Source organism: Anopheles arabiensis, chromosome 2 (genome assembly GCF_016920715.1).
Source record: "Anopheles arabiensis isolate DONGOLA chromosome 2, AaraD3, whole genome shotgun sequence".
In the NCBI taxonomy this organism is placed as follows: Eukaryota; Metazoa; Arthropoda; class Insecta; order Diptera; family Culicidae; genus Anopheles; species Anopheles arabiensis.
The window spans coordinates 111,280,980-111,300,540 of record NC_053517.1 but is presented as its reverse complement, the minus strand read 5'-3'; the positions used below and the strand labels follow the sequence as shown (position 1 = coordinate 111,300,540).

At 50.2% G+C, this 19,561-nt stretch overlaps 1 protein-coding gene across 2 annotated transcripts in view; it reads right to left on the bottom strand.

The window, feature by feature from the left end:
- Positions 1-198: 198 nt before the first annotated feature.
- Positions 199-19,561, bottom strand: part of LOC120897127 (protein prickle-like) — a 29,912-nt gene continuing 10,549 nt past the window's right edge. For both annotated transcript variants that reach the window (XM_040301750.1, XM_040301751.1), the window contains exons 2-9: positions 9,297-10,825; positions 6,224-7,175; positions 3,068-3,181; positions 2,858-2,986; positions 2,567-2,770; positions 2,391-2,488; positions 1,100-2,310; positions 199-1,031 (exon numbers count right to left, since the gene is read on the bottom strand). In XM_040301750.1, coding sequence (XP_040157684.1) covers positions 382-1,031; positions 1,100-2,310; positions 2,391-2,488; positions 2,567-2,770; positions 2,858-2,986; positions 3,068-3,181; positions 6,224-7,175; positions 9,297-10,456 — 4,518 coding nt within the window. In that variant the 5' untranslated portion in view covers positions 10,457-10,825 and the 3' untranslated portion in view covers positions 199-381. The remainder of the gene's footprint in view (positions 1,032-1,099; positions 2,311-2,390; positions 2,489-2,566; positions 2,771-2,857; positions 2,987-3,067; positions 3,182-6,223; positions 7,176-9,296; positions 10,826-19,561) is intronic.

The following is a 19,561-nucleotide window of genomic DNA, read 5'->3' as shown; positions in this document are numbered from 1 at the left end:
AAAGCTCATTCCGCGAGGACGCCATCTATTGGAAACAAACGGAAGCTTCGGAAGTTTGAAACGGTTGAGCTTTGGCGGTTGCGCCGTACAATCTTAACGTAAATATGATTTTACTGAAATATTATGCTAAATAAGGAAAGTCTCGTTCTTTAAAATAGTAAAATAGCAATAAGATATAGTGAATATAAAACCGATTCATTTCTTCGACCATTCTTTGCTTACTTTTTATTTTAATATTGCTTTCACGTTCAAATCGTAAACCTAGTTGCGGGAAAAGCCCCACCAGACAAGAAAGATATGTAACAGAGAGTTTTGGAACATGAACACAACACGCACACACACACACGCACACTTGCACACACTCGCAACAACCATGCTTATCTACGATATGATACAATTCTTATTGTCCTTCTCATAATGCTGACCGGCGACACCGGAAGACGTCTGCAGCTGCTTCCGCTTTCTAGCGCAGGCCAGCGAGTTGTTTGGCATATAGTGTATCCTCGTGCCACCGTACGAGGTGCGGCGCAGGGGCAGCTCGTACACATCGTCATCGGCACTGGACGAGCTGGAGGAGCAGGTGGAGCAGACGCTGCGCGCATCCGAATCATCCACCGGGCGCTGCTGCTCGCGCTGATGCGAATGATGATGGCGCCGATGGTGGTAGTTGTCCGTTTCGTCCTCGGCCAGCTCATCGTCATCCGATGCATAGCTGCTTCTCCGCTGATGGTGGTGGCTCGGCTCGTCGCGGGAAGTATGGCGTCGGCGACGAGGTGATCGTCTGCTGCCGGAGGAGCTAGACCCGTGACGATCACCGCCGCTGCGATCGTGCTGCTGCTGCTGCGATACCGAATGATGATGGCGGCGGGAGGAGGAGGACGAAGATCCATGCTCGTAGCGATCGTAGTCCGTTCTCCGCTTGGACGATTTGGCTGCTCGGTTACGCTGTCCACCGTTCCGCTGGCAGTAGCTCTTGGTGCGGGGCAACGAGTCTTGGAAATCTCCCTCAAACCGTACTTCCTTCTTGATAACTGAAAAGGATGATAACAAATAAATTAACAATCGTACTATACAAATGAGTATGCTTCCACCTATTTACCTATTGGCGGTGGCGTCGGAAGCTCCACGATCGAATGGGACGCGTCCGAGGCGTTTTGGTTCTGTTCGTCCGCATCGTCGCCCCCGTTCGCAACGACACTGTCCTCGATCGGCATCGGCGTCGGACTGTTGGTACCACTGAAGCTCGGCGATCCACCCGAGCCCGCTGCCGCTAAACATCGATTCAGCTCCGGCATTGAGGACGTTAGGATTGGTCCACCACCGGTCGGACCATTTCCATTACCACCGGCAATCGGTCCCGTCACCTGCGTTCTTACCGTAGCAGTAGCCGTAGCGATCGAGATCGTTTCACTTCCCGTACGCTCCGACTGCCAGTGCTGTTCCAAACTGTGCCCCAGGTCGGTCAGATCCAGCGGTTGACGACTGCGATCTTTGTGCAACAGTCGGTTCAATTCGGGCGAACACTGCGGAATACGGTGCCGGTTCGAGTCGCCTACACCGCCACCCGCCGTCCCCGTACCGTTGTCCGTTGTCGTCCCATTGAAAGCGGGACTGCGCAGATGATGATCACGATCGCTACCGACGGTGCTGGCGGCCTCATGGCTTTGTACTTCGTGCTCGGTGGCGTGCAGTGTGGCCGACTCGGGTGCCGTGTTGTTGGTGGCAGTAGTGGCAAGTGTCGTGCTGGTATTACCCGTCGCAGCCGACATCGACGTCGTGATGCTGGTCGCTGCAGTGTAGCAGGAAAGCGTCATCTCATCGTTTCCGTTACCATCGATCGTTGATTCGCCTCCGTTGCTTACTTCCGTGTGCGGAGGTGAAAGGCGTCCCGTGCCTCGATCGGGACTTCGTAACGGTTCCGGCGAACGGGCTGCAGTGTGGGACGGCTGTGAGCTTCGATGAGCATCGTCACGCTGCTGCTGCTCGTCGAGCGTTCGATTGTTTCGAGCGTTCCCGTGCAGGAGAGCTGCCGCAGCCGGTAGGGAACCATCGGAAGGTGTCGGTGGCTCACCCTTGCTGCAGGCAATTGAGCAATAGATTTCCCCCCGACGCGGCAAGAACGGACGCCCGAGCAGCGAACAGCGACAGGTGCTGCAGGCGAAACACTGATCCGTCGCATGCCAGTGCTGACCATCGTGGCTCATCTGGCCCTGATCGACGCCGATCGGTTCGCTGCAGTAGTCACAGTATTCCGCAAACATGGCGTCGAAGCAGTGCAAACAGTAAGGTTTCCCATCACGCATAATATACCTAAAAAGGAGAGAGATAGAGATGGTTCATGATAGTCGTTGTGTTTGATCCTTTATACAAACGGCTAAACGGCATCTTACCTCTGTCCTCCAAGCTGTTTGTCGCACTCGAAACAAGCAAAGTGTTTGATGTGCCACGCTCGACCTTCCGCTTCGGTGCACTCATCGGCCAGGATAATCTAAAAAAACGAAAGACATTAGCATTAGTGTTCTCTCCCTACAAAGCCAATCCAATCCATTCATCCATCCTTCAGTACCTCATCACAGGCGGAGCAACGTGGTTTGAGCGTTTCGGCATGATGCCGGCCACAGTACAGCCGATTCTCTCGGTGGAAATAGATCAAGTCAACCAGCAGCTCCTTGCAGACGCAGCAGGCGAAGCAGGCCGGATGCCAGCAGGTGTTGGGCTCGAACCGTGACGCAAACACCATCATGTCGCCGGAAGACGCACACTCGCCACACTATACGAATCGCAACAAGCAGACACGAAACATGAAATTAATTATAAATTAAGAAAGAGAGAGAGAGAGAGAACCAAGGACACTTACCCGTTCGCATATTAAGGTGGTCGTTATCTGCTTGACCGTGCCGCGGCCCAACGCTTCCCGCTTGCGCTGGGCCGAGAACAGCTTCAGCTCTTTGCGCTCCTCATCCGTCAGCGAGTGACAGTAGCGAACCTGGGGGTGAAATTGTGTGGCCGCGTTAGTGTTGTTACCCCCCAAAAAAAACGTCCTCCCATACCCAGAGACACAACTCACCTCATTATCGTGCGGTGGAAGCTGCTGCAGCAGCTGTCGAACGCGATGCCGCTCGCCGATACTGTTTACGTACGGGACCTTATCCTCCGGGATGGCGGAAAAGTACAGATGAACCTACAGGAGGAGACACAGGAAGATAAGAGAACATGTTAACAAAACAGACGCCCAGACACATATGGATCAATGGACCGCTTATCGGTGTGGTGTGTGGTATGTAAGTGTGGGGGAAAAAACATGATACGACAAAGGATAACCCGGGGGCTGGGGGAAGTTGTACGGACTGCAACGGTTCCACGTGTTCGATCAGCTTAACGACACGAGTGATTAAAAAAGCCACCAACATGTCCCACCGATGATGGGTGGGAGGGGGGGGGAGGGCGTCGAACCATAATCGAACCTCTTCCATACCGCGGAGCACATTCCGATCCCTTGGGAGCTGGAAGGAGGAAGGGCACTGTGTATGAGCAATGCACGTACCCAGCAGCCGCCCGTTACGTCCATTTGCATATGAATTACTACTGATAGGTTACCCAACCCTTCCCTTCTCTCCCCATACACTTCCCAACTTTCCCTAAACGGGGGAAGGCAGCAGAGGACGATTAAAAAATATTTCCAATTACTTCCTTCATTCCTTCCCCTTTAGCCGCGCTCTTCTTTCTTGCTGTTCGGGCTATTTTATTGCGGTCTCTCTCTCTCCCTCTCTCTTGTCGTTATTGGAAGACGCTCCATAATCAAAGGATGCGGAGGAAACCGGACCCGGTTCGTGTAGTAAGGGGTGCTGCGCGGCAGTGTTGGTTTTATTTATTAACTTTCCACCCAGAACTCCATCTCCTGCTCCTCCTCCTCCTTCTCGTCCCCACCTATGCTGTGCATTAGAGAGACGGTCGCGCCTTTTTTGCGCCCATCCGAGCGGTGTGTGAGCCCTCTGATTGCATGTTTCTACGAGCTGCCATTGCTAATCCGAAGACATTCATTAGATTAGATCAACCACCACAAGGGGCGACAGAATCTGAGCTCCCCCTAATGGAGGGGGGGACCAAACTTTCCACCACCAACCAAGAAGGTAATGGTAATCTCGCGTGTTGCACAAGGGCGCAAAGCGGCATGGAACTAAATAGAGGGAAGAGAACACACATCAATAAATAAAGAATCGCGTGCAAACATGTCGCGGCACGGCACTCAGTGTGTGTGTGAGCTCAGTACCTTCTCCTCCTTGCAGCCGATTACGATCGAGATCGAATGCCAAATCGGGCCAAAGCGAGCTTGCAACGGCACAAGTGGACGGTGGAGTTTGTGAGATCGAAGTCACCGATAGCCAAAACATGATCCGAATGCAACACAGTGCCATACAATTCACAAATGGAGCTGTGGAACGCGAGGGGGGGGGGAAGGAAGGGCTATGGATGGATTGCAGGATGCTGCTGCTGCTGTTGCACCGTAAGCAGATGATACACCACATGCCAGGGCGAACGGAGGGCCCTAGCGGGCAAACTCCGGTAGCAATAACACTTCGGCTGACGGCCGAGCCCCGTAATTAGTAAGGAGATGGTGGTGGTGGTGGCGCTGCGAGGCGAGATGCAAAAAAACTGGAATTATAATTCCCTGCCTCTCTCCCAGCCCCTTGCTCCCTTACTCATTCATCCCTTTAATACCATGGCTGATAAGTCCCTTCGGTGTTTGGTCTCTAGAGAGGTGAATGCACCTCGCTCTCCCTTGCTGGCAGGCAAAAGAAACACACACCACCACCACCACCAACTTGTCACCCATGTCCCCGTACCTTTTGCCACACCTGGTCGAACCTCGAGCAATTCGAGCAAACATTCTCTAGGCACCTTTCCGGACGCCGCCACGGAAGGACAAGTTTCAAGCCAGCCCCGGCCCCGACCCGAGAGGCAGAAAAGATGTGCGTTCTTATTGCACGAGGGCGTAATAGAGTTCGATTAAAAAAGATAATGCTCCAAAAGCAGGTTTGAGAATGCTACAATTTATTTCCATTGCCACTTAACAACTTTATCCAACTCGTGGACGTAGGGACGTGGGTGTAGAGAAAAAGAGAGAGAGAGAGACAGATCAAAAGCTATGCCAACCGCGTCTATTCTTAGCGCGGGGACGCTTTTTAATTGAATTCTCCCCCATCTTCTGTAGTAGAGGACATGTTTTTTTGAGATGCCTTTTTTATAAGCATCATTTGCCGCCACTTATCACTGAATGCAATCAGGCATTCGCTCTCCAATCGATTTCACCCCCAAAAGGACTTACCGAAAGACTTGCAATGCACATAAAACGGGCACTTTGTTCCGTTCTTCGCTTGCTTCGCCTGCTTCGATCAACAAAAAGGACGCGCACAGAAAACAGTTTCACTCACTCGACGATGAGCTCTCTCTCTCTCTCTCCATATCCCGGCGCTCAGGGTGAGATGTGAAGGCTCCACACAACCACAACAACAACACGGCGTTTATATCAACCCTTTCCACCGCCACACAACTCCTCTGTTCACTCATAATTTTACACTGCAGTGCATTTATTACGTTGTCGAACTAGTTTCTTGCCATTTATAACGTTTTTTTGTTGCTGTTGTTGTTGCTGTGTTGCTCTTTTTCTCTTTCTTTCGCTTCGCGTCTTGGGGTTGTTGTTTTTTCTTACTTACGGACCCCCCCATCGGGCAAAAAAGCGATGACCCTCCGAGAAGGGGAGTGTAATAAAAGCAACTGGTAGTGGAGAGAGGAAAAAAAGGGGGGAAACACAACGGATCGATCCAAAGGGCGATCCCGGTGTGGTTGCGCGCACACACACACACACACACGTTGTGTTTCTGCCAAGGGGTGTAATTATTAAATTCCTATGACCACAGGTACTACTCCACTGAGGGAAGGAGCGTAAAGATGGTCCCTTCCCCGTGTTATCCTCCTAAGAGACATGGAGCTTTGTGGAAACGGGATATTAGAAATGTCATAGGTCCTCTCTCTGTGTCAAGAAACACAGCTTTCCTCGGCTTAAACCATTCTCAATCCTAAACTCATTATTCAAGATGACAGCTTGAACGCTCCTAACACTGTTCTCGTTTGGCATCGATGGGTTAATGAAAGGAGAAACCGCTGCAACGACTGCACAAAGAGAGCACACAAAAAACACTTGCAATATATATATGGGACGTACCTGATCCGGACGTAACCCGGGCGGCACCCAGGTGTACTCCTCCAGTGCGCAGCCACTGTCGTCGTCCGACTGCGAGTAGTTATGACCTCCGCCCATGCCGCCGCCTGGTCCACCGCCAACTCCACCTGCGATTCCACCTGCTCCTCCGCCAACACCACCACCACCACCACCACCACCATGTCCACCCGGTCCCATCATGCCGACCATGCTGGCCGGCCCAACGGAGGACGGTGGCCCACCGGCCGGACCGAGCAGATGCATCGAGGAGTAGTGGTGAGGCTGCATTTGGTGCTGCTGCTGCTGCTGTGCGTGCTGTGGCATCGATGGTCCGATCAGGGCGGCTGCCGATGCCGGCGAATGGAACGGATGGTGGGACGATCCGATCGAGGGGTACGGCGGCTGATGATGCTGCGGGTAGACGGAACGTGCCGAGGGAGCATTCGTGGCCGTACTGCTCGTGTTCGTCACTGTCGACAGTCCGTCGGGCGACTGGGGTTGAAGTGGTGGCAACATAAAGCAATCTCCCGCACTGCCACCTCCACCACCACCACCAAGCGAAAGGGTCATCCCGGGTGGCTGTTGTCCTGGCATCATGCCCGGCATGCTTGTCGGAGCTCCCGAGAGTGATACGGGCGGATGGGCGGCTGTTGGCGGTTGCTGATAGGCGTGGTAGGACTGGGGTGGCGGTGGTGGCGGTTTCCCACTGTACAAGGGGGGCGATTGGGGGCTGCGCAGCGGACTGCGGCCCAACTCGTACGGGTAGACATGGGCGGTCGCATGATGGACATGATGATGATGATGATGATGGGGCGAATGATCAGCCTGCTGTTGCTGTTGTAGCATCAGCTGATGCTGCGGGTGCCCGTTCTGCTGCGGCTGCTGCGTTTGATGATGGGATTTTTGGTATGGATACGACATTTGTACTGACGGAACGAACGGCGACGAGGACACACTGCGAAGAGTCGGAGAGGGAGAGAAAAACAAACAGAAACAAAGCAATTAATTATAAAATATTTCAATCAGAACGCTTTCATAAACGTGTCCCGTGGTCGGAGACATTCTCAGACCCTCTCGAGCTGCCCCCTAATTGAATGCCACAACACAGATTGGGGCAGGAAGGATTGCGAATTGTCCAATTACACTCTTATCGCAAAGACCGGCCAGATAAAGATATTTAACGTCCTTTTCTTTACAACAGGTCCATTTAACTTGTTGCCCTGTGCCCATGTGTCCGTAATCCAGTAACGGTTCCCGTCCAATCCAACGATGTACATATAACAACTCGCCAGCCGCTAGCTCATTAATTGTGTTTTCCCTTTTTTTTCGCTACCCATACACGCGGGGAGAGTTAATTTGACAAAATCCGGATTTGTCCGTACCGCAGCAAAAAAAAAGGCATTTCTCACACGCAAAAATCGATTGCACTGTGTGTATCGAACCGGGTAGCAAGCCGGCTAAATGCACAAGCAACTGAGCGCACGGAGTTCAACATCCAAGCAAGCTCTGGCCCGAAGCTCCCTTTCACCGAGGCATCGAAGCAGGCGGTTTTGGGGAGGGTTCCGAATATGCTGCTTTTGTACCATACCGCCGGGAGAGCGAGGCCGAGGGATTTCATTTAATTAAATTTCGAGCCACCAAATTAAACCCTTCAAGGCGTCGACGTAGTGGCCCCGGTTGCGATGTGGCGTGCTGCCAAATTTACGACCCGTCGGCCGGAACCTGAACGTTACCCGATTCACATTGATTGGCAATGCAGTGAGGCGCGCTGGTGACGACTTCAGACTTCAGCAGGAGAAGGTCATGTGTAGTGGAAGAACCCACCACCGCCAGTCACATGTTTACTGAACCAAAACAACGACATTTTGAGTCTGTTTGAAGGTTTTTCTTTTTTTTGGCAAGCGTTACGCAAGACATTAGAAAGTGCAACACAAACACACAGCGATGCGATCGCGTATGAATCGCGCACGCCACACAAACGCGGCGCACCACTTGCTTTGATTGGTCCAAAAAGGATACCACTGCGCGTGAGAAACGAACGCGAAAGAACAATCCTATGATTTGCGCAATTATGAGGCGTACATTCCCGCCTCGTGGTCGTGCTGCTGTCCAACAGCGCACAGCGCAAATTAAGCGCAACGGAAAAGGCGAATTCAGTCATCCGAGCTGAAGAAGCAGAAAAAGGCCCCTCTGCCCTCAACTTAAATTGGTCAATTTTCTTGTACTTTTGAAGTATTCTCGTTTTCGTGTAATTTGTGGCGTAGTGTCGTTTTTTTAGTTTATATACATCCCAAAAAAACACGCACCGCAGTCAGAGACAAGACTGGGCCGCGCGAATGTCCCACAGGCAACTTGTCCGGTACGGTACGGTACGGGGCGGACGAAAAGTGGTTAAGATTTGCTGCATTTAGCGGAGCCATGGCGGAGGAGGAAGGGGGGGGTGGCAAACGACGGCGAATGGAATTGGGGAGAAAATTTAAATTTTCGTAATCACTATCATTTGCTTGCGTGGCTGGCGAGACGCGATTGGGGATTCCTGTACGTGTCTCCAAGCGAGTAGACGACGAACCCCCTTTATTTTCCATCACTGTGGGAATGCATCGGGTTCAAATGATGATGATGATCATGTGTCCCCCATTGACCATACCAGAAGACATTTTACGCACGGCTTGGCTTCGTTTGTATTGAGACCTTTTCAGAGCCTTTCGATACAGCTGAAGAATGGATAAGCGTTGTCCACGCTGGAGCAAACAAACAACAACAATCTTGCGTTCCCTCCAACCGATTGGACTGTTTGCGTAGCGCATACAGTGGCAACAATACAGCGAAAAGCTTTCGCTCTGCTGCAATCTCGGTTGAAATAAACACATAAATAATGACACTCTGCCCTTCCCGCAACGCATTTGCATGCATAATGCCCGGCCGGGAGGCGTTTTGTTTGACTGGTTTGAGCCCCCAACATCAACCGTTCTTCCGAACGATTCTAGCTGGCCCCACCACTGACGGCTCTCATTTAGCCGGGACGACCAGTCGGGCCCGGGTCCGGGCTCGATGGTGACCACAAATATTTACTCACTCATTGTTGCCCGGCGACACGGCGACGACGGAAGCTCCCGTTGTAATCGGTGTTCCCGCTAACGATCCGCCAGCGTTCCCAGGGGCATTTGCTGGCGGCCGGCGCATCATGTTCCCTGTGGAAGATGACGATGGTGGCGCTGTTGCTGCTGCTGTTGTTGATGATGATGTTGATGGATTGCTTGCGGCACTAATTTGCTGCTGATGGGCAGACGTCGAGATACCGTTCGCGGAGGATGCAGCGTACGCCAGCGAGCCTGCAATGTCTTGCTGCTGCTCGTGGTCAAAGTTGAGCAGTCGCAGCTCCTCACCGCTTAGGTGGAACGTTCGGCGCATGCCTGGCCGGTGGCACTCGAGCCGTTGCTGATGCCGGTGTTGCTTCTGCTGATGCTGCTGCAGCTGCTGCTGCTCTTCTGCGACCACCGGAGGCGACGGTTGACGGGCGTCCACGTTAATGCCGCTATCCGATCGCTGTTCGTCCACTTCCGCTTCCAGCTCGGAACCGAACGCCAGCTCAGCGCCGTTTCCAAGCAGAAATGAATCGTCCAGCACGGTCACGCGCTTGCGAAGGATTCCGACCGGTGCATTCGGTGGAACACGCGGCGAACGCTCCCCAGGTCCAACCACCGGGACACTGGGCATCGCTAGACTGGAGCGTGAAGAGGCCGACTTAATCACCGGTGATCCTTTCCGGAAGTGAAACCCATCTTCCACCAGTGCGGGCGATCCCGAACCACCCGTGGGTGACGCACGGAATCGATTCGAGGGCGATTGTTTCTTGGTTGGAAGTGTGGGAAAGGATTTACCGGTGCTTAAGCCATTCGCGTTGGTGCGCTCGCTATCATTGGCGATCGGCGAAGATCCTCCGTTCTCTGGTGTAGTGGTGGTGGTCGCCATTTGCTTCGCACTGGCAGCTGCCAAACGTTCCGAGGCGGCCTTACCGTAGATCTGACGGTAGTACTTCTCCTGATTGCCGCCGTACAGAAAGCACACCTTCCACCATTGCTTGGTGATGACCGTTCCACTGCCACCACTGCTTGTCGCCGTCCCAGACGTTGGCCCATTGGCTGCCGTGCCAGTGGACGAGGTGCCACTATGATGGGAGGCGTTTGTCGTTCCGAGCCGCACCGATGACTTCGTGGGACTTTCGCTGGCTGTCATGTTGATTGCGCGATCATCTATTTCCTGCACACTGAACACGATGATACGATCACCTAACACGGTAGAACAACGCTCAAGTAGTCATCACGCTTTACCTCCGCTCTCCACACTACCGATTTTTTCTAAGTTATTTCTCGAATTTGTCACTTCACTATGGCTTTTTTCCCCGTTCTGTTCTTCTACCTTTCTTCTCCGAACGAATTCAAACTACACGAGCTTTAATGTTTTTGGGGTATGGATCGCTCGTTCTTCGCTGAAGTTCTTTTACGTTTCTTCCGCGATGGTTATTTGTCTGTGTTCACTATTATCGAATCGTCTTTTCCACTTTGTTTGCTCTTAGTTTGTTTGTTTTGTATTGCCACGCTCTAGCTATGAGAGAAGGGGTGAGATAGATCCGTTGTTGATTTAAATTCCATTAACGGACACGAAACCACACAAAAAAATCCACGAAAAAAGCACATGATCGAAGAATGTGGGAGTGTACGCGTGTGTGTATGAGTTAAAAGCGTCCCTTTGCTTTCCACAGACTGTTGAACGGCGAACATTTGATATCTCAGCTATAAGCATTTGAATAATTTCCAGCGCCCATTACGATAAAGAAATACAAATATTTCCCGTCATCTTCTACTTAGCGATTTCCTTCCAATGCCGAGTGTTTTAAACCATTTATCATCAATCATGCTGCCGATTATCACTGATCTTTTGCTAAACGTTCCATTTCGCTCTGTGGTGAAGAACGTGGAATTTTGGTCTCTTCCTCGACGGCTACTACCGTCGACATCGACAAGGCAAGGAAGCAAGGCAAGGTACATCGGTGATGAAATTCCCATCCAAAAAGCTCCCTTGCTCTATAATTGATGATCTTTACTGAAGAAACCCTTGTTTTATGCAATCACAAACATCGCACAGATACGACATCTCATACGATTAGAAGCGAACATCGATCGCGAGCAACAACTGCTGACCAGAATGCTAATTGGCGAATGTGATGTCAGTAGTAGTCGCTTGAAACGACACAACGCGAACCATCTCTCCCCGTATGTGTCGACGTATTTCATCTGCGAATTTAAGCTTCAATCTCTCAACTCACAGCTACAGAGAACTACGGAGTCAGTTTGTGAATGTGGCGGAGCTTTTCCACCAAACCGTAGGCCTTCACTCATTTGCATATTGCCCCCGATCGAACGACCCATTTGGAGCTCCCGGTAGCAACTCAAATCGTTGACGATAAAGAATGATGGTGGCACAATGCGTCGAAGAATGAAACGATCGCAACCTTCCCTTCCTCCTTCCTCTTGTTGGTTGGTTGGTTGGGATACAAATTAAGATTAACCCATAAAACAGCTCGTAAAAGAGCTCGTCCGGGATCAACGGGCAACGATTCCAGCTGGCCAACTGGCAAGAGACGTTTTCAATCCCTTTTTGAATGTCGCTCCCATTTTGTTCCCAACCTGTCCCTCCCTCTCCATGGCCACTCTTCTTCTCTCGAGCATCCAAGGAATTTTGTTCGATCGTTTGTTAATTGATCTCTTTCATTTGCGAGAAGAGGCCTCCACTGTCGGAGCGGGGCCTATATCATCAATCTGAGTTCGTGGGCCCTACCAAACACAATGAAAGTGGGCGAAGAAGATGATGTCTCTCTTTTTTGTTGTTTGTTTGGAGGATGCCTTCAGACAGCTTCAGAGTGAAAGAGGGTGCTTTAAATGGTGTCCTAGACATGTCTTCTAGTTTTATGTGGTCTGTCCCGTAACTCCCGCACACTCGCCGTTTGCTTTCTCGTCTAAATCTAAAATGCAAATTACGCATCCCCACAACCGTGTGTGCGAGAGCAGCTTTGCAGAGCGGTTTTGAACAGAACGACAGTTTATAGTTGCAGTTAAGATAGTGTTTGTTATCCTACTTCTGCAGATTGACAAGCCGTATCCGGGGGAGGGGGCGCAGGCAATATCGCTCGCCGTGTGGCAGGTGGTTGATGGCCAGCAAAACATGCCATTACTATCGGGCGGTGCGATCAGCAGCACTCGGACCGCGACAACATCTTGATTTTATGCGACCGGTGTTAGAAATACGTTTCTCTCCCCGTCGGGTTTGAGTGTCATTTGTCGCTCAATGGAAAAAGGTTTCCGTTTTATGATCGCGATCGCGAGCCGTTGCCACCGCTTTTCTGGCCCATCTTATTCACTTGCTGCGAGTGTTGGCAAATCAATGATTTATTGGTTCGTGTCGTGTTGAGCTCCTACTACCCTCGTCACGTGCGATGCAGTAAAAGGTCATTTTTCTTCCGGTATCGTTCGGAACCAAGAGATCCGCTGCCGAATGTTTGATTACGTAAACAACCCTCCCCTAAAAAAGCCCCTCCAATTCATTTCATTAAAGTTCAACACATATTGCTACGGTGGGAACACAGCTCGACTTTTCTAATCAACTCTGTTAGTTTAACCAAAGAACGCTGCCGTTTTTTTTTGTTTTCAATCACCAATTTCTTAATTCAATCTTTATCCAACGCGTCGATCTTTGATTTCAAAATACGTTATTAATCGATTCGAGAAACTAGTTTTTCGCATTAGCCCCTCCACCTCCATCTGATGACGTCGGATTGGTTGGTCCAGGGTAAACAACACACATCTACCGCGCAAGCTCAAGGTTACTTCTTCTGCGCGCGCACACACACAAGCACACACACGCACCAACTTTACCTTGTTGTACGTTGGTCTTAGAGTGGCTTCATCATCATCATCCATCACCCCTGAGGTTCTTGTGTGAGCCGTAGTAAAGAAGAGCCGAACGCAAGATCAATCAATCGATCGTGAGGTCCGAGATGGAAGCAGTTCCATCTTCGACGTACTTCCAGCATCCAGCGCCGACATAAAAAGCGGTTTTATGCTATCGGAAACCGTTCTCGCCATGTCCTGCAAACCGGTCGACTTGAACACAGTGACTGTGCAATTTTCTTCTCGATTTGTCTCGCGCGCATATCGTAGATAACAACAAAACGCATACGATCACAACGCCAAAATCTATTCACAAAACGGAACATGGCTGGAATGGGTGGATAGTTTTAGCCACAGGGCACATACACATTTGGACACCCACCTCCACCACCGCCCCGGGGAGTGGAGTTTCCGTTTTGCTTGACAGTCACCTGACAGTCAGCCGACGTAACAAACGACTCAAACCGCGCTTTGACAGTGCGAGCAAGCGACGAACCTTTGGGAAGGAAGGCCGTCGCCAACCGTCGCCAACCGCAATGATTGATGTCGAACGATTGTTTAAGTTTGAAATCATTTTAAGCCATGACCGCCTGCCCTGACTCCCAGAAGAGCTGAAAAGGTCTTTAAATGCAGCAACAGTTTAGTCACAGGGTTTTGGGGCGCTATTCAGTCTTGCTTACTATTTTACTCCGTTTCACGCACAACCAGCGAAAGCAGAGAGTCCGCACGCTGACCGAGATATCATTGTTTTGGCGAAATTTTGTCAGTGAAAAATGAATGTTTTCGGTCGTCATGATAAATGATGAGTCGTACGCGGTGGCTCTTCCGGGAAATGGGCACAGGTTGACCCCCCCCCCCTGGACGCAACCACACAGCAGTTGTCGAGGGTCGTTTCATTTGTTTGCCGTGCCCCCGTTGAAACGATCATCCATCAACAGGCAAAAGGGCGCCATCCGACAGAGAGAGAGAGAGCTTTCACCCCGAAACAAACAGCAGACAGTAGCACCCGAAAGCCGTGCGCAACATCCTTCCACAAACGAACGAATCTTCGAATTGCATGATTGCGTGCACCCCGCCGCCGCCGTTGCTTTGCTGTTTGTATTTGTCTGGATTTTGTTTGATTAAGCTTCAGCCCGATTCCCAGCCCAGGGAAAGCCTCGCCGTCTGCGGTTCCGGAAGCTAATCTGCAAAAAAAAACGTTCGAAATGCCTTCCTCTCTTTCTCTCTCTCTGCTAAGCCTTCCTTTCGTGTTGGAGGGTTTAAGCTAAGCGCAACGCACCCCTCTCTAAGCGGGAGAGGTAAAAGTGTGGCAATTTTTTCGTTACTTTCGAACCCTTCACCTCGCAGTTTCCCGGTCGGGGTCCGATTTGGTTCGATTTTGGCAACTAACGTCCTAACTTTTGGAAGGGCAGCTGTTTTTGGTGGGATCAAAGCGAAAGGTCGCACACCACGAAACCGACCGGGGGGGTTTAATCGATGATGAAGTGGTTAAAAAAAGTGAAAGTAACTTATCAACACGCTGAGCCGCGATGTCAAAGGACGTACAAATATTAGATTCGTCGCACTGGTAGCGTGACCACCAACTTTAGAGAAAACCTTTTAATAAAGCTTAATGACAGTTGATTAACGCTATTAGTATCGTAACCGTCACGTAACCTCGAACGCGTTGATGAAGCAGCAGGTAGTGTTTTTTTTGGTTTAATTTATACTTCTTTTACAGTGGTCGCACAGGAAACGCTGTTAGTCATCATATGAAACAGTCTGCAAGATCACTTAAATTACCTTTCCACCCTCCTAAAGGAATCATTCTGGTACAATCTTTGAAGGGAAAATCTCAATTGGTAGCTTGAACAGAACAGAACATCGTTTATCTTTAAATTGTTTTTCATCGAATCTTTCTTCCGCGTTGGAAATAAATTCCTTCTCCGCTCCCTCCCAGTGAATGATTTCACGTGTCGATGTTAATTTTACTAACTGTTCACCAGCGACTATCCCATGTTTCTATCCCAACCTTACACACGCCTTCCATCTGCCCCTAAAGGTCATCCCTTGATGAAGGGCCCCCACGGGAAGGTCTCGCTGCAAGGTAATCATTGACCCTTGGGTTCATGGAAAGGCACAGTAAACCAGGCGGACCTGGTGTACGTGATCGTGATGAGGCTGAAACAACCAAACCAAACGAAACCAAACCACCACTCACCAACCCCGCGCACAAGCCCAATCAGTCAGAGCTTTTAGCTCATTTTTAGATGCCCATAAATTCGATTGAGAATTGATTGGATGACGACGTTCTGGCCGACCGCCCCCAAAACCACCGCCCTCATCTTGTTCTGGGTTGGTGGGAGCGATCGGGACGAGCGATAGAAAGGATTTGATTATCCGTGTGTTCCCGTTAGCTCACCAGTTTGGTGTAGTCAGTCTCTACCCACCACACGGGCCCTTAACTCCCGCGCTTCAGGTGTACGGCGGGCCCGTTGATTGGGGTTGCGCCTTTGGGTTGTGAGCTTTCGTTCGTTCGTTACACCCAAAACGCCCAGCCCAGCCAGTCAGCCAGCGCAAGCGTCTTTCCTAATAAGTTTTCAATTTATTCGAACAGCGTTGGCCCGTAAAACAAGGCCGCTGAGCGATGAGCGATTTCAGGTCCAGCCAAACAAGCATCCAGGCGTCCCGGCGTGCTGGTAAAGTGCTCATAAACACGTTGCGTTTGCGATTCCTCAATTTGGCACGGTGCAAGTTCTGAGTTACCCCGTACGCACGCGGCGACCAGCGTGCGCACACGCAAAACGCCCATCAATACGCGTCGCGTCCACCGCTAACGATCGGTTTGCACGAAGCGGGTTCTTTATCGTTCCTTCCTAATGAAGCGCCTGCTGCTGCTGCTGCTGATCGTGCTGAAAATGGTGAGAGGTGTAGTGCTGATCAAGATCTCTACTAGCACGGGTACAGTATCTCTTCAGCGCACCAGCAGCAGCAGCAGCGGGGAAGCAATTTCCACCCACAAACCGAAACAATCGCAGTAATAAGAGTTAGCGATCTAATAAAATCTCCGCCGGTAATTAAATGATTGCAAACACCGGCATCATATCATACGAAATAGACGACACATTGGTGTGCGCACAGCAGAGTGTATGAGTGTGTGACTGCCGGTGCCTTAACGCGACTAGAGACTTGTGACTTTATTATGCCACTTATGCCCAGTTTTATGCTCCAATTTCATTTCCCAACCGTGTAATTGTTGTCATGCACTGAGAGTGAGAAAATCTACCACCCTGGGCAGGCAGTTTTCCTTCACTTCGTGTCCCTTCACCGGCAGCAACAGCTGCAGGGTCGCGTCGTTAAGTCGATTGCATCCCATCGTAAAATGCAAGAAGCGAAAGAAAAATTAAACAAAAATCGTAAAACACCCGAAGCAGGGGGAAAGAAAGCAAGCAAGTGAAATGTATCTTAAAGCACACCTTCAAGTTTTATTGCCATTTCCCAGCCATGTACCATCGACCGTTGTGGTGTGCTGTACCGGCTGTGTGGCATTGCGGTGATCATCTGCTTCCCTGCGGGTCGGTGAATTATTAGATAACACACACACACACCGCCGGCTGTCTTTTGCGGCATTTTATGCACCGTCACTTGTCATGGATATGTAGAGAATGTCGACTCACACACCAAAAAAATGCGGAATATGTCCAGTAACAATTAAATGAAACCGAAAAGGCAGCCTTCCGGGGAGCTGTTAAACGGTGGCTCGTTCGTTTGTTCAGCCTCCCCCCCCCCCCTTAAGGCAAAAAGGCCCCCCACTGAATGTAAATCATCGTAAAATGTGAAATGCTCTGCCGGGCTGGGAATGTGGGAATGTGGTGATAACAAATAAAACAACCAAACGGAAAACGGAAACAGAAAATCAACAACCTCTGCTGGGAAAAACGAAAGTTTTTGTTGAGCCAAGTCCAAAATCTCCCTTTCCCATTTTGGAGGTGCACCACAGCAACGGTACACCATCCAGCCAGCCAGCACGATTAACTGAAGATCGTTAGTGTACAACACCACGATGATGATCATCGTGCTGGAGCTTTTGGGCAGGATGAGGGTGATTTAGTTGAAGTTGAAACCCCACCCGTAGGGGGAGAGAAACGTTTGCGTACAATTTGCGTAAAGGTTTGGGAAATCGTTAATTAAATGAGGGTGCTGCTGCTTTCGATTCTCACTTGACGTAAGGACGCACACACACACACACACACACACACACATGCTGGTGATCGTACTCATCCTACAAAAAGAGAAACAAAAGTGATCATAATGATCGAGCCAGCGTTTCTCGTTAGTCACATCGAGCCAATTTTACGGCTGAAAGATCGTTCCGTTCCGAACGAATCGTTTCACGGGATCCGACCAATCATCTCATCCGGCATGATCGCACGGAGGTCCCTCCAAGGGTGAGGTGTGAGAATTAACATACCCCCGCGCCCCGGTACACAAACAATTTCACACCTTTCAAACCAAACCGACACGGAGAATGTCACACCCAGGTGTGTGTGTCGATGGATACAAATTTATTCCCTCACCAGCATCACAAAGATCACACTTTTCTAGCTTTGTTTTGCTGAACTGCTGACCTGGCAGCTACTTAAGCACATCGCATCACTCTGCCATCGCTTGTCAAGCCGCCATTAATCCAACATTAATCCAATAATTCATGCACACACACACACATCGCATCGCATCGGATCGGAACCGAAACGGATAAAACACAATCCTCACACCGAGTGGCTGGAAAACGATTCGCTTTACCGCTTTACAGCTACCGCGCGCTTCTGTGGCGAGATTTTTCGGATTTAAATCGGCTGTCCGGACACTCCTAACTGGCGTGCAGAATGGGGCTTCGAAATCGATTCGAGCCATCATCGTTTCTCTCTCCTTTTTCGGGCGAGAGGGTTGTTTAAGCGATTGCTGTCGATTGATTTTTTAACATTTTGTTATTCTTCGCTTATCCAAAAACTGGGAAGCAGCTTTGCTGTTCTTTTACCCTTTCTATTTTTGGATTATGTAAGTGGAATGCAAATGCGCACCAAAGCAGCAGATAAAACGGCGTAAAATATTGTTTGTATTTCCGGGCAGCCGGGATCCCGCAGCGCGCTCGATGTATGTATAACCATAAATTCAAGTTCATGTTCAACTCCCATCAAAGCTGTGCGGAGTTACTCCACTTCTCACGCCAATTCTGCATGCCCATACCCACACACACATGCCAAAACATTGCCGCCATTTGGTGGGAGGCGCACGCAATAGGAAAGATAAATCATATTAGAAACGGTTCAGTGCTGGCGTAGAACGGCACGGAACGGCAGCCTCATAGCTAACGTCTTTCTCCTCTTCATACACGATGTTATATGTGTTCACACATCTCCGCCATGTGGGGCCGCCGCGCACGCAACAGGAGAGATGAGATGGGTTTTATTGCAATCCAGCCGGCTGTTGTATGGGGCAAAAGGAGTGCCGTCTCATCGTCATCCTACCCCACCGAACGCTATGGGAGAATTGATGAGGAGCAGAAGAAAATTTAAATCCGGCTAATTGGAAAACAAAATGTGGTTAATCATCCTCCGGCCGCTGAAAGGGTAGAGCACACGGAATGGGGGGCCGGTTTTTGATGTCCGGTTCTGAAGGTTGCTTTTATTGCTGATGATGATCGCAAGCACACGCTACACGGTCGGGGATTTTACTTTTTTTTTTCGGTCGGCCACGAACCAAACAGCTCAACCTAAATTCCGAACTAGAATGTCGAAATGTTTTAAACTCATTTGCTTCTTTTTTGGACAACGCAAACGCCACGAGCGATGTTTAAATGACAACAACTTTTTGTCTGCCTCTCTCTTTTTTTTCGTTAACAAAATGCCACAAACAGGATTTATTTTAATATTGCACCTCCTTTCTATTGGACTGGTTGGAAAGCTCGTGCCGCTCATTATAAAATACAATCGAAACCGCTTCGTCCATAAACACACAAGCGGCCTCGCGCCACAAAGGTGCACTTGTTGTTGTTGGGTCGAAAAATGCACGAAAGATTTGATGGATGAGCCCCTGCAAGCGACGAACTCGGAATCGGAAAGTAACCGTTACCGCAGGAAAACAGACCACCATCGTCAAACGGTCGGTAGTGAAAGAATTTCGACAGCTAAAATTCAACCGGAGCTCCAGTAACCATAGGCAACACCTGTGGCGAAAAAGCATACCATTCATCCCAAACCCAAAGTCACCCGCTGAGTAGAGTGGAGAGAGCGAGCATTTCATCTAGCAGGCGGTTGTGTTTGTGTGTTGTGGAACTTGTTCTACGCAAACTGGAACACTATGCACCCAAGCCGAAGCAAACGGGGAACGTTTTTCGTAAAAAAAAGGTTTTCAA